At 41.9% G+C, this 15,872-nt stretch overlaps 1 protein-coding gene across 2 annotated transcripts in view; it reads left to right on the top strand.

Annotated features, from left to right (window-relative positions):
• The window catches only part of elg1 (enhanced level of genomic instability 1), a 260,212-nt gene that overhangs the window by 78,427 nt on the left and 165,913 nt on the right, over nucleotides 1-15,872 (top strand). For both annotated transcript variants that reach the window (XM_067121580.1, XM_067121590.1), the window contains exons 4-5: nucleotides 8,660-8,911; nucleotides 9,128-9,236. In XM_067121580.1, coding sequence (XP_066977681.1) covers nucleotides 8,660-8,911; nucleotides 9,128-9,236 — 361 coding nt within the window. The remainder of the gene's footprint in view (nucleotides 1-8,659; nucleotides 8,912-9,127; nucleotides 9,237-15,872) is intronic.

Genomic DNA, 15,872 nt, shown 5'->3' with positions numbered 1-15,872 from the left:
CTTATGTTTTACATCATGTTTAACTAGTCATTGTTTAGGACTTGGACCTCAAGAGGTCCCTAGGTCTTAAGAAATCAAGGTGCCTAGAATGCCGCATCAGTCTTTTTCATGGAACATGATGTGATTGGAAATTTCGTCTGCAGAGCCATTTGAGCCTTAAGAAACAGCCTCTCTAAAGCACTGAACTATGAAAACCTGTGGCACCTGCAAAAGGGCAAGCAAATTCCAAGCATTTTGTGGAATGCCAGCTTTTGCAATGGAGACACTATACCCTGCTTCAACTCATCTGTCACCAAAAAATTAACATTCATTGACAGGTGCTCTTGGTAACAGTGAGATGTACTTGCCTCAATTTTTCTTTAAAAGTATGGATTAATTACAAAATTTAGTATTCTCATAAAAAAATTGTAAGATCAAATAATATACCCTACCATATTACATGCAGCCCCCGGTTATCGGTGGGGTTCCGTTTCTGAGGGTGTGATGATAACCAAAAATCGGCGATTTTGGCGATTTTCGGGGGTTATCGGCGCCGAAAAGCGCTGATTTTCGGTTATCGGCGCCTCTGTTAGGTACGTATCGGCGCCAATACCCAGTTATCGGTGCCAATAAGAGGAAATCAGCAATTTTCAGCACCGAAAATTGCTGATTTTTGTCGCTAGACAAGCCCCATAAAACTGAATTGCTGTTAACCGAGCCCCATCGTTAACCGGGGACTGCCTGTATAGGTTAGTGCTCATCAAACAGTACGTGTGATTGTCGGTTTGGCTAAGCTTCAGTTATTATCCTTCATTATTGGTACCCAGTTTGAGGTAAATTTGGCACACTAAAGAAAAAAATCTTTAAATGGACCCCAGTTTTTATATCTGTAAATTTCCTCTAGTTATTGGGCTGATCCCCAGTTATCGGCTCCGGTCCATGGTTATTGGCGCCGATAACCAGGGATCGGCGCTATTATCACCGATTTTCGGGTATCTTCATGCTGTCAGGAACGGAACCCCCGCTGATGACCGGGGACTGCCTGTATCCGTTATGTTGATGTTTGTATAATATGATATGTGAATATAGAGCCTAGCCTACATTATACTATACTCTATATTCACATAATATCGCATTATACAAACATCAACATAACGGATACAGGCAGTCCCTGGTCTTCGGCGGGGATTCCGTTCCCGACAGCATGATGATAACCGAAAATCGGCGATAATAGCGCCAATCCATGGTTATCGGCACCAATATCTGGTTATCGGCGCCGATAACCGGGGATCAGCGCCGATAATTGGAGATCAGTGTCGGAAATCCGGTTATCATCGTCACTAGACAAACGCCGTAAAGTCAGATCACCGATAACCGAGGACTGCCTGTATGCATGATCTTTTAAAATGTTATGCTTTAATTCACTGTATCCAATATTATTGTATATATATTCTTATATTGTTTTTGTATTATAAATTGCGATCATAGCGATCAATGTTTTGGTTTGGAAATCGATTACGCGGTAAGTTTATTTCACCGTACTTAACTCAGTTCAGAGCTCTTTTCTTGCTTCTAGTTAGCGTAAATGAATCTCTGGATATTTTTATTTATATGGGGCATGGTTATTTTTCGTTATATGAAGTGTTTTTAGGTCAAAATATAACTTAAATACTTCTCATTGTGAAATTAATTTAGCTTTTTTCGTTAATAGAATGACGTTGGTTGTTTGGGGCATGTTTATTTTGTGCAAAAAGAAAAAATCAAGATTCCTTTCGCTCTTTTCACTTGATTTCATCATAATACAAGCTTTATGTATTTATCGCTTATCGGTGTAAAAATAGCAATACAGGCAGTCCCTGGTTATCGGTGGGAGTTCCATTCTGAGGGTGTGATGATAACCCAAAAGTGCAGATTTTCGGTTATCGGCACCTCTGTTAGGTATGTATCGGTGCCAATTATCCGGACCGTTAAGCGGAAATGGGCAGTTTTTGACGCGGAAAATTGCAGATTTTTGTTGTTAGACAAGCCCTGTAAAACCGGATCACCATTAACTGAGCCTGCTATTAACTGGGGACTACTTATAATATGTGTTCTTTCATGCCCAGTAATTTTGATTAAAATAATTTCTCTCCAATTTTAATTATGGTTGAGTTTCATCCATATTGCCGATGCACGATAATTTATAGCCATTAGCAGCTTGAACATTGTTTTCTCAGCTTCAGTTACAACTTGCAGCTTAAATTTAGCAGTATATTTCCTTGCTGATCTTTTATCCATACCGAATAAGGGTATAATGTAAAAATTTATTCATTATTTTTACTATAACTATGTTAATTGTTTCCTACCATAACGATAGTTGAAATTCAAGCAAAACAACTGTTGTTATCCAATTCGATTATAAGCAAAACAACAGTTTCTCATTCGGTTGTTTATGGCTGTACGCATTTACGCAAGAGTATAACGTTTAACCCTTAAACGCCGAGCCTCTATTTACAAAAGTGTCTGCCGTATGCCAGCAGCGTTCGGGAGTTAGCGCCGAAGCGGAAAAATTTTTTTTTTTTTTTTAAATCACAGCATGCTTAGTTTTTAAGATTAATAGTTCATTTTGGCTCCTTTTCTTGTCATTGCCTGAAGTTTAGTATGCAGCCATCAGAAATGAAAAAAAAATATCATATATAAATATTGAAATATATGACAGCGCAAAAAAAAAATGTCATATATAATTGTATACAAATCGCGCTGTGAGCAAAACAGTTAAAGCTAATGAGTTTTTTTTTTTTTTTTTTTTACTAAATTTTGATGATTTTGTTATAAAACAAATTGTAAAACAATCAAAGCAACACAGAGAAAATACCACAAAATGATGCATGAATTTGGAACGTGCGGATGTAAAAACAAGTTTCTTAAAAAATTCATCATAAATCGAAATATTGTGCTAGAGACTTCCCGTTTGTTGCAAAATGAAGGTAATTGATTGAATATTACTAGATTGTAAGTGTTTTAGCTTACAATTGCAGTTTTCGACCATTTCGGTCGAGTCAAAGTTGACCGAAGGTCGAATTTTTTCTATTTATCGTGATTTATATGAAAATATTTCAAAACTGATAAAAGCTACAACCATGAGTTATTTTTTGTTGTATTCTACATGAAATTATGCACATTTTCATGTATAACACTTTATGTAACGCCTAATAGAAGATGGTGCGAAAATTACAACAAGGTGACTAAAGAAATTCTCAGATTTTCAGCAAAGTTACTGCGCGCAGAGGTAAGGAAAGTTTTTTTTTTTTTTTTTTTTTTTTTTTTTTTTTTTCCAAAAATTCACCATAAATCGAAATATTGTGCTAGAGACTTTCTGTTTGTTTCAAAATGAAGGTAAATGATTGAATGTTACTAGAATGTAAGAGTTTTAGCTTACAATTGCATTTTTCGACCATTTCGGTCAAGTCAAAGTTGACCGAAGGTTTAAATTTTGGCACATCGTGATTTATATGAAAATATTTTAAAACTGATAAAAGCTACAACCATGGGTTGTTTTTTGTTGTATTCTACATGAAATTTTGCACATTTTCATATGTAAAACTTTATGTAACAGCTAATATAAAACGGTGCAAAAATTACGACAAAGTGACGAAAGAATCTCTGAGATGCGTCACTGATGCTTTCTAGTGGGAGAAGAAAGAAATTCGTGCATGCACAGCTAGATCACGCTTGTAAACAAAACAACAGCATGATCCGTGAACTCCCAGCATCCCTCAAGGTGCGAGATTTAAAATTTTTCGCCAACTAGGCCTATAAGTATTTTTCCGCGAATATTTAACAAAACTTTTTGTAGTCAATGTATTTTACGTCCACTTGGCACCCGACAGACAATTTTCGTTGACATAAAATACGTCCAGTTGGCGTTAAAGGGTTAACAATACTTTTATCATTCTCTGTTACTTTTTTAACTAGAAGATTGGATAAAGAGGTGGAAAAGAAGTTGATCTATTGTAATTTGGTCTCTCTCGCTGTCTGATTGTACACTGCTGCCTGTGCCCGCATGAAATTTATTAGTATTTTATAAATATTCTTGTACTGGTATTAATTGCTTACCCCATTGCAAAATCAAATTATTGTAGCTCGAGCACTACCTGAGTATTTTAATAGTTTTATTGCAAAAAGTGCATTTAGTCATGAAAATGAAATGAAAATACAGTAATTAGTGAATATTTCTCAGTGAAAAATACTGCAAATAGTCAAATTTTCAGCGAATAATGCATATATATGTTCCATGGAGAAATCCGCGAATATAGGGCCGCTTACTGTACCTCTTTGCTTTTCTGTATCGGTTTTGTCCACTCCTATGCTTCATTGGAGACCATTCAGCACCAGCTTAGTAATTTGTTGGGCCTTTACACCGTTCACTGAAAGTCTAGTGTCTGAGTGTCCAGTGTTAGAGCACCCATTACCAGAGGCTCGGTGCCTGGAACTGTTTCCATGCCCTGTCATGTACGGACTCGGACAATTTATTTATTTATTTATTTATTTATTTATTTATTTTTTTTTTATTTATTTATTTATTTATTTATTTTATTTTTTTTTTTTTTTTTTTTTTTTTTTTTTTTTTTATATAGATCTCTGGTGCTCTCATCTACTTTGAGAGTCACAAAGTTGCAACGGGCCATCGCTCCCAAACGATGCTGTTCCGACTAGTTTCAGGGCGCTCAACACTTTCTTGTGCTCAGCTCCTGACGAACTGCATGACCACAGTTCCTCATTTCTCTCTCTTAGAAAGTAGATGAAGGTCAAGAGGGAGATGATCCAGACAGTTCTTCCGGCATTTAACTTCCCCTTTTCTCTGAGCATAACTTCAGTCTTTATATGTCGACTGACTTCGTCATTACCTTCGAAGGAAAGGGGCTTGAAGGCTCTTGACAGTTTCCTTTACTGGGACAGGGAAGCACAGTCGGACACCTCTGTGTTGTTTCTTAACCCAGTCCGAACATGACTTGTGCAAGGGAATTCCTTCTGCTGAGCCTAGTTCTAGTTTTCTTCTCCGCACCTCAGATCTGGGTCAAAGGAGCTCACTTGAGAAAACGGGAATTTGTCCAGGACTCTGTCCCCAAGAAAAACAGAACCTTCCCTTTTACTTTGGAGAGCTAAAGCGTTTCTCTTACGGCTCTAGTACTGCTTGACCCTAGCTCATATCTAGACTGTGGTAGTCTATTTGGATATGATATCAGTCCTAACACATCTACTCAAGCAGGGAAGCTGGATCCAGCGTTCCCTCTCGAACAAACAGCAGAATTCTTCGTCTGTTGACAGATCAATCAAGTCTTCTAGTCACTTGATTTATTCAGGGAACTAAGTTTCGAAGGATGTACTGGGCCATCAGAAGCTTGTCCTTCCCATCATGATCTTTCGATCCCCTGAGTTGTCAGGATCTAATTATTGTATGAAGCAAGCCAACCTTGGACCTGTTTGCCTCTTCAAGGAACCTTCAGCATGATTGAGGAAGCGCTAGACAGTCTCAGGCTCAGTTCCCAGTTACATTCTTAGCTCGTTCTGGCATATGTAATGTGAACCTGCTATGGTTGTTGGTGGACCAAGATCTTTTCCCCCAAACCGTGTCTTCTCAGACAGCCTAGCTTCAGAGATAATACCGAGGGTGGTCTGCTCTTGTCCAGACAGGCGCTGTACTGTCCAGAGGATTATCTCTCGAAGAGTCTTCAAGACTTATTGCAGGGGCTACTACAAGATTCAGAAGTCACCCTCCTCCTCCGTCTCCCAGACTTAGTGGTTGTCTTCCAAAGCTGGTGTCTCAGACTCTGCTGCAGATTACCTCTTTGTTTCTGAGATCTAGGATCTCTTGCTTTCCTTGAAGAGGTACCAATCTATGCTTATCTCTGGTTAAGCACAGAGATCTGGCTTTTTCATCTGCTTCCAACGACCTCTCAAGCCCTTTTCACACCCAGCTAAGAAGTAAGGGATGCGTTTTCCTCGTTTTTCCTTTGATTTTAGCCAAGAATGAGGATTCATCCAAGACCTGGATCTGTTCTTTCTCCCTTAGAGCTTAATGGACATCCCTGGCTTCCAGGAGCTCCATCCAGCTCCCAAATTCCTAACTCGCTTCGTGTCCAGTTCACCTGACACCAGCTACAGCCTGGCGCCAGCGCATGCTCCAAGCACCCAGGAACGCTCACCAACTCTAAGGGAAAAGAGCTCTTCATCCAATTGGAGTTTTTAGGTAATTACCTGGCAGGACTTGATAATCAAGAGGGCCTTCTTATCCTCTGATGTTCGGTCAAGAACCTCCTCACCCTTGGACTAAGATCGCAGTGTCTTTCATCCTAAAGAGATTGTATTTCCGAAACACTCTCAGATTCAGAACAACATTGCTTTCTTGTAGTGAATGCTGAGGACATGAGAGCAGCCTCTACTTCTTTAGCTTTCAGGCACATATGCCCCTTACTTTCATTCTGCATCGGCCTGCTGGAAGTATAATTGTCCTTTATGTCTCACAGGCACATATGCCCCTTACTTCCATTCTGTTTTACCTACTGGAAGTATAATTGTGCTTCGTGTCTCAGTCTTAAGAAGTGAAACCCGAACTACTAGCTCCGCTGGCGCCCAGCTCTCCTGGCGCCAGCTTTAGAGCTTCTAGTACCTCGAGCTGCCAGCTCTCCTGGCACCAGCTACAAGTAACCAATTGGTTCTTACCCATGTAAAATAAATCTAATCCTTTGGGCCAGCCCTAGGAGAGCTGTTAATCAGCTCAGTGGTCAGGTTAAGCTAAGGTATACTTACTTACAAGTGGCCCCAGCTATAGAGCTCCCAGTGCCCAGAGCTTTGGGTTCCCCTGGTGCTCAGCTCACCAGGCTCCAGCTACAGTCTGGTGCTAACTTTAGAGCTTACAACGTCCGCGAACTCCCAGCAGCTTGGCTGGCTCCCAGTTTGCCTGGCACCCAGCTCGCCTTGCACCAGCTACAGTTTTGCACCAGCAGTATTTATACCAATCCATGAGCTTCCATGGCTTGCCTGGTGCCAGCTAAATAGCATTTAAAATTCTGCAGTACCACAGGATAGTGACTGGTTTGGTGTGGCAGGAGAAAGCATAGGATTTTCTCCTAGTATCTCTTCACCTTCTAGCGAGGTATAGAGCACCCACCACTCTCAGTGGATGGGTTGTGGTGTTATTTCAATGTAGGTGACAGTGTTTCTGGTTGCTTTTTATGTTCGTACTGTGCCCAGGGCAACGGCACCTTTTAAAGTTTTGCTAGCTGTCGGATAACTCCGATGCTTTGGTAGCCATCGAAGTACTCCTTTGCTATAAAGCTCCCACTTAAGTAGAGGTGACCCTTGGCTTTACTGCCACGTCATGACACTACAAGTTAAGTTGAGCGACAACCAGTTGCAGTTTTATACTGCAGGCTCTCTTAACTGATAAGGAATGACAAGCATTGTATTCAATGCTAGCAACTTTTCTATTTCAAATTCTTTACATGACTTGATGTTTTGGAGTAGAATACTAAGTCCATATATCCTACCTGTCAATGTGGGATTCAGCTATGTAATTATTTGGTAAGTTACTTATATAAAGATGACATTTTTATAATTAAATAAAGTTTTATGTATACTTACCAAGTAATTACAAAATCAGAGCCCACCCTCCTCCCCTCTGATGGACATAAGGCATAAAACGAATGAGGATTGTCTGCTAGGTCGTTCCAATACAGTATTCCGTTAGTGGGACTGTCTGATCACCTACACAAACTATATTGAAGTGCTACCAGCAAAATTTTGAATTTTTGTTTCTGTTGATCATTTCCTAAAGACATAGCATGTATAATCTTTTCGTGAACCAAAAGAAAGAGCAGCCCTGTAGGTTTCCTTAATTTGAAAGCCTGGTCTACAGAGTGTTGGGAGCATAAAGGTACATTAATTGTATAGGAGTTTCTCCTAATAATGCTTTGCAGCATCAGTTTACACTGCCATTTAATTATGCTATGGTATTTTCTACCTGTTCTCAGTATCAAAGGCAAATATTAGTAATGTTATAGACCAAGCTGTGTATGCCATCCCCATTGGGGGGCAGTGCTATCAGTATACCTAATACAGTGCACTTTAGGCATTACTTGAGGTTCTTTGCTGTGTCCCTTCGTCCCCCAGCTGCAACCCCTTTCGTCCCTTTTAGCGTACCTTCGTTCATATTCTCTTTCTTCCATCTTACTTTTTTACTCTCTCCTAACAATTGATTCATATTGCAATTGCAAGGTTTTCCTATTGTTACACCTTTCAAACATTTTTACTGTCAAGTTCCATTTCAGCGCTGAATGTCCCCATAGGTTCCAGCTCTTGGCCTTTGGCCTAAATTCAGTATTCTATTCTCTTATTTTATGTATTACATGAAAACCTAATTTTGATTTCAAGTACGAGGTTTTTAACAAGTTATAATAATGATTTTTCATTATTATGCTACTTGGAGGATATTCAGTTCTTTACATTTTAATTCTTTGTCATCCTTTCAGTGTATCATGTAATTCTGCTTTTTATTGTTGATATATATTTTTTTATATGCTTGTGTTTATATTGTCCCTATTTTATAAAATTTTTAGAAAATTTATACTAATATTTTTATTTATTTATTTATTTATTTATTTATTTATTTATTTTTTTTTTTTTTTTTGTGAAAAAATAGGAATGTGGAATCAATGTCATTGCTTAAAGAAGGAAGCATTTTTCAATCCTTTGATGAGTGGAGTATTTACTTGGAGAAACTGAAAGATGATGGTCATAGCAGTATTAGGATCCGGAATTCAAGATCAATTGATGCATTTGCAAAGTTATCCAGCAGAATGATCAAACCATCCTTGAAGTATGCTTATGTGGTATATGAGTGTGGCTTCATTTCTTCTGAAAAACCCAAGAAGTTAATAAAAGAGTCACAGCAGTAAGTATAGATAATTTTTGTTGAATTTTGTTGCTCTTAAAATAAAGGTCTTAGGAGCTTGAATTTTCTCTACAGATCATTTCTGAAATAACTGCAATAGGTAGATTATTTTTCTTGAAAACTTTGCCCCGTGTATAGAACATATCAGAAAATAATTGTTTTGTGGGAAGATTTATGTGAATTTAATTTTGATGTCCGTATTTTTCACTATTAAAGAAACTCCACAATAAGATGCCCATGGAAGCTGAAAATTATGCCGTCCACTGATGGAGAATCTCTTGTCATTAAGGAAATTTGTCTGGATCATAATCATTTACTGGGAAAAGTAAGTATAAATGGCATAAGTTTTGAAACTCATGATATGCATTACATTTTCTTGATTTATATAATAATTTTCTTGTGTAGAGAAGAGTAATGTTTTGTACAGGAGTACAAAATATTACTTTTATATAAGTAACTTATCAAATTACATAGCTATAGTTTTTACTTTACGCAGCAATTCGAAATTCGTGGTAGCGCTCTTTTGTTTTGGGTGTAGGTATGCTGCCCTGTCCACTGTCGGGGAAGAATAGGTACAATGTAGCTAAAGAGCTCAATTCATTTCTGCCAGTTGATGACTGAACACCAGTCATTAGCAGTTCTTGATTCTTTTTCGCTGGATGGTTGGAGATCGTCTTTGGTGAAGTACTTTGCTTTTGATAGCGCAGCTATTTAGCTTAGCCAGAATTTGGATTTTTATCTTCGATTGTAACTTGTTTAATTGGTATTTGGACCATGATGTCTGACTAGTTTATCCAGCATTAGGCATTGCAGCAAAGGCTGCAAAACTAGACTCACTTCTGTAAAATATGACACATACCATTTGTAGTACTTGTAGGGAACAAATTTGTTCTCCAGATTTGAATAGTGACAAATGTGAGGACTGGGATAGGGGGAAATGGAAGACTTTACTTTACAAACACACTTGGACAAATTGCAGCGTGACCAAATTAGAAAAGCTACAGCTAGGGCCGAAACTAAGGTTTCCACTAGTACAGGTCATTCTCCAGGGGTTGTTATTGATGTTATGCCTATCCCTTCAACACCTGGGACAACTTTCTCTACCATTTCCAGTCCCCCAGCTTTTCATGTCATTCCATTACCTAGCTCTCATTTTGCTGAACCCAATGCCATTGCCAGCTTAGAAGCACAGGTAGATCAAAAATTTAATTTACTTGTTAATACAGTTTCCCAGATGGGGAATTCTGTTGAGGTCCTAATGGACAAATTTAATAGTGTAGTGTCGAGTGAAGTGTCAGTGGAGGTGGCGGCTGTTCGTCCCACTGATGCTCCTAGATCAAGGTCCCTGCTCAACTCCCCTTGCACACATGGGAGGAAGCAAACTGGCAGTCCATGGGAGGTCGGTGGGGTTTGCCCACAAGCAGTCGTCTTCTCATCCGAGCTTGTTGTTCGATCCCAGGCTGCAGAAGAATGCCATTGAAAAGGTGTTCGTATGGATGTGCATGCCCTATCCTCAATTGAATCAGATTCTCCCACATCAAAGAAGCGCAGTGGACATTTCACAAAAATATCGAGGCCATTGACAAGGCCGGGCGCTTCCTTGGATTCAGATTCACCCCCACCTCGTAAGCGAGCGGTAGAGAGAGAAAGTAGCCCTCTCCCTTCTTGTAGTTTTGGGAGTTGCCAGCAAGAGATTCTCGCTCCTATTCAGGTGCGAAAGTGCGTTCCAACCCCAAAAGAGTGTGTGCCAGTCCGTCTTGGCGGCGCCCAGTGTCCGAGCACACATCATATGAGCGTACTTTGGCTGAGCACCCATCGCATGAGCGCGGAGTTTCCACTTTCCCAGTCCATGGGCACCCAAATTCTGAGTTAGAAGAACCAGTGTATGACCACTTGGAGTTTCAACATCAGTTCGCCGAGCACCATCCTTGGGGCGCCAAGTGTCTGCGAGTACCGCAACTGCTTCAAAGGAGTCACGGGGGTCCGTGTATGCTTTGACAGTGAGCGGGCTCCCAACACCCATGCATCCAGCCTCCTGGGGCACCTCTCGCGAAGCTCTCCCTACTGTTGATTCTTCAAGAGAATTTCCGTCTTTGATCCAAGATCCCTCGTTCGCGCCACTACAACTTTGGCTTGATAAAGCGTTGAACCTTCTTCAAAAGCCAACTCCCGTAGTGCAGGAGACCGTGGAACCCCTATGATCACCTGCTTTGTCTGTTGAGGAACCTGTAGAAGAGGAACAGCCCTCTTCTAGTTACTCAGCACTACTCAGGTTTTTCCTAGTCTGCTACCCGTCATTCTTCTCTTTAGCTGTCCCTTCATCACTGGGCTCAGCCTACTTGATGTGACAACCAACAGGTACAGCCAAACTTCTATGTATGGTGTTATCGTCGTCGTCAAAGAAAGCTTTTACCCGAATGGATGCCTGGTTAGCAGAGAAGAGAGAAGTCGGAAAGGCAGTGTTCTGTTCTCTTCCCTCTCGTTTGATAAGGCAGAAGTATCTGTCTTATGCAACTGGAGAAGCTCCGTCCTTGGGAGTTTCTGCCTCCTCTCAAGGGGACTTCTCCAGTATCATAGATGCTTCTCGTCGACCAGAATTCTTTTCACAGCCTCAGAGTTGGATCATTTATTGAAAGACATCTTCAAAGTCTTCGAGGTCTTCAGTTTTTTGGACTGGACAGTAGGGGCTCTAGCCAAGAAAATTGAAGACTGGCTAGGACTGGGGTGCGCTGACAGAGCCATAAGAGATGGAGCACTAGAACTAGCAACCATTTTCAGGACAGGATCGTCCTCAAGAAACGAGATTTGTGGTGCTCGTTTGCAGCAAAGGGAGTTACCCCATCGCAACGGTCTTCGCACCTGTTTGCCCCCCCCTGGACAAGAATAGTCTGTTTCCGCAGGACACCCTGGAGCTGGTGTCAGTAGAACTACAGAAGTAGTTGACTCAGGACCTCCTCACTCAGTCCACCAGAAGGACTAAGTTCCCCGCACAAGCCACTACTTCCAACACTTCTACCAGAATGTCGTCGCCCTTGCAGCAACAGCCCTTTCGAAGTTCCAGATGCCGTTTCCAGTCCTGACCTAGAACCAACCTCCGAACTTCCAGACCAGTCAATAACAAGCCAGCACCTCGAAAATAAGTCCTCCATCCTCCGTGTTCCAGTGGTAGCAAGACTTTCCCATTTCTGGACAGAATGGAACGAAAAAATGTGGAGCCTTGGGTGCTGAAAATATTGAAAGAAGGCTATGCTATCCCTTTCAGGGAGAAACCTTCCATAGTAACCTCTCCCATCAGCTTAACAGCCTACTCGGTAGACTCAGAGGTTTTCGGCCCTATCTCGGGAAGTATCAGCCCTTTTAGAAAAGAAAGCCGTGGAATTAGTTGAGGATGTGAACATGGGGGGGTTTTTTACAACCACCTCTTCGTGGTTCCCAAGTCATCAGGAGGATGGAGACCTGTCTTAGACGTCAGTGCCCTGAACCTCTTCTGAGACTGGATGGTTACGATCGACATGCAAGATGCTTACTTCCATGCTCCAGTTCAACTGGACTCCAGGAAGTACCTGAGATTCACGTTCCAGGACAGAGTCTTACAGTTTCGGGCTCTTTGCTTCGGACTCTCCACGGCCCCTCAAGTTTTTACCCGGGTACTCACTCCCCTAGCAAAATGGCTACATCTTAAGGAGATAAACATCCCCAGATCTCAGTGGCAGTCCATTCGGACAGCGTGACCGCCCTAGCTTATATCAAGAATCAAGGAGGGACTCATTCTTTTACACTCTACGAAGCGACAAAAGATTTTCTTCTATGGGCAAGGAGCAACGAGACCCAATTAGTGACCTGCTTCATTCAGGGCAGGACGAACGTCCTTGCAGACGAATTGAGTTGTGGCAAACAGGTCCTACCGACGGAATGGACACTCAGTCCACAGGTGTGCACTGACCTATGGAATCTGTGGGGAAAGCCTTCGATAGACCTGTTTGCGATGTCAAGGACCCATCGTCTTCCTCTGTATTGTTCGCCGGCTCCGGATCTGTAAGCATGGGCGACAGATGCAATGCTGCAAGACTGGTCGAACCTTGACCGCTACTCCTGCCCTCCCTTCAGCATGGTGAGGGAAGTATTAAAGAAGTTCAACGCACACAACAACGTGTCTGTGACCTTAGTAGCTCCCTTTTGGCCACACAAAGAGTCGTTCCCCGATCTGCTGAGCCTTTTGACGGACTTCCCAAAGCTACTCCCTCAGAAGAAAAATCTTCTCAAACTCCGCACTTGCTCCGATTCCATCAAGACTTATCCACTTTCACTCTGACAGGCTTCAGACTGTCAGGGAGCTTGTCAGAGCGAAAGGATTTTCAAGAAAGGCTGCAGAAGCTGTTGCTAAGTGCAGGCGACAATCTTCTTCTGCAGTGTACCAAGCCAAGTGGGCAGTTTTCTGGAAGTAGTGCGGGGAGCAAAATATCTCCTCAAACGTCTGTAGCCCAAATCGCAGATTTTCTTTTACATCTGAGAACATTGAAAGGACTCACAACATCTACCATCAAAGGTTACTGAGCGATGTTGAGTTCAGTTTTTAAACACAGAGGAATAGACCTGTCTTCAAACCAAGACATCACTGACTTAATTAAACATCTGAATACAGTGACCCCTCGTTTATCGCGGGAGATAGGTTCCAAGACTGGCCGCGATAATTGAAATTCCGCAAAGTACGAACAGCATATTTATTTATTTAACGTGTACAGTATTTGGACTTTTTAAAACCCTCCCTGTACTCTTAACAGCCCACCCTTTACTTTATTAATAACAGGGACAACTGTTAAGCAATATGACTTCAGTAGCTAGGTAAGTTTACAGTACCATATAACAGGGGCTAATTTACTGCGGTAAAGTAGGTATAGTATATGACGTGATCGGCAAGCTTTAAATTTTAAAGAATACAGTATACATGCAGTAATAATATATACAGTAATACAATACAGTATCATGTTACTGTACTGTATTACATGTAATACAGTACAGTAACACTTAAGATTTAAAGAAAAATCAAGACTGTTACTGTACTCACCACAAAAGAAGTTGAAGTAAAACTTGAATGAAGATGGTGATGAATTTGCTGCGCAGTAAAAATGATGACGATGAAGGTGATGATGACTTTTACTGCGCAGTCAATAATTGTATTTTACGTCTCTTCAGACGGCAGTGCCATTTCCTGGGGCACCTCTTCCACTTCTTCCACGGTTTCTGAAGGTGTAACTGTAGTAGCAGCAGCAGGAACTGGCTCTTTTTTGCGAGGCTGCAAAAACATTGTGATTGGCAATTGCTGCCGCTGCTTCTTTTTCCGGTCGAAGAGCATCTTGTAGGGGGCCATGACGTCATCGACCATGTTGCAGAATTGAACCGATCGAACCATATCGTCGTCCCATTCCTGCGACCGCTCTTGCAGTTCCTTAGCCAGGTTGCAGAGCCCGGCGAGCCGTTCCAAAGTCAAGCCAGTTTGGGAGACAACTTCTATTTCTTGTTGCGCTGCTGCTGCTTCTTCTTCGCTCGCCGACTTCGTCAACTCTTCAAGGTCTTCGTCAGTTAGTGTCTGGGAGTGGCAGTGTAGAAGTTCGTCAACGTCGCCCGTGGTCATGTCTGCAAAGCCCTCACCTCCAAGGATCACAGCCAACTGCACAGCTTTCTGTACTGCAGAGTGTTGGATTTCGGCAGGTGTAAATCCTTTGTCGTCGTAAACAACCTCGGGCCACAACTTCTTCCAGCTGGCGTTAATGGTGGTGGGCTTCATTTCTTCCAATGCCTTGTGGATATTTTGCAGGCACGTAGCAATTGTGTACTGCCCACCAGTGTGCCTTCAAGTTGAAATTGTCGTCTTCTTGGGCAGCATCCACGGAAGCAGCCAGGTTCGCCAGGGCATTCCTTGTGTATAGGGCCTTGAACGCCCTAATAACTCCCTGGTCCATTGGCTGAATAAGTGACGTCATATTGGGCGGTAGGAACTTAACCTGAACCCCGGAATACGACAGATCAGTAGCATGGCCACCAGCATTATCCATAATGAGAAGGACTTTGAATGGCATGCCCTTTTCTGCTAGATACACCTTCACTTGCGGGATAAAACACTGGTGGAACCAGTCGGAGGTCAGCATCTTCGTTATCCAGGCCTTTGGATTGTGCATCCAATGTACGGGTAGCAGATTCTTGTTTTTATTTTTTAAAGCCCTTGGGTTTTTAGACTTGTAAATAAGTCCTGGCTTTAATAAAAATCCCGCAGCATTGCCACACATTACGAGGGTCACACGATCCTTGTATGCTTTAAAGCCAGACGCTTTTGCTTTCTCTTTGAACAGGAAAGTTCACGAGGGCATTCTTTTCCAAAACAACCCCGTCTCGTCCATATTAAAAACTTGTTCGGGCTGATATTCACCTTCAGAGATGATAATCTTGAAGGTTGTTCGGGCTGATATTCACCTTCAGAGATGATAATCTTGAAGGTTTCACTGACGTGTGTTTCAGCAGCGACCGTGTCAGCCGAAGCAGCCTCGCCATGTAAGGAAGCGCTTTTTAGGCCATAGCGTTTCTGAAACTTTGCAAACCACCCTTTGCTAGCAGAAAATTGCAGTTTCTTGCGTGGTGAACGATTGGACGTTTCTGCTTGCAGATCATCTACGTCTTCTTCATCTTCTTCTGCTTCATTATGCTCGCCACTGTTGTCCTCTGGTTCCTTAGCGGCGAAGATCTCATACAGGCTCCTAGCCTTTGTTTGGATAATGTTCGTATCCAAGGCTACATTCTTCTTTCGGCAGTCGGCTATCCACACGGCCAAAGCAGCTTCCATACGGACGATAGTTTTATTACGAGCTGTAACCACTCTCTTCACCGACTTGTTAAAGGTGATGGCAGCTGTCTTCCTAATCTTCGCCTCGTCCTTGTAGATGTAGTGAATGGTGGATTCGTTCACGCC

This window comes from Macrobrachium rosenbergii, chromosome 2 (assembly GCF_040412425.1).
Source record: "Macrobrachium rosenbergii isolate ZJJX-2024 chromosome 2, ASM4041242v1, whole genome shotgun sequence".
NCBI lineage: Eukaryota > Metazoa > Arthropoda > Malacostraca > Decapoda > Palaemonidae > Macrobrachium > Macrobrachium rosenbergii.
Note: the sequence above shows the minus strand (reverse complement) of the source record. Positions and strands in the feature narration are given on the sequence as shown.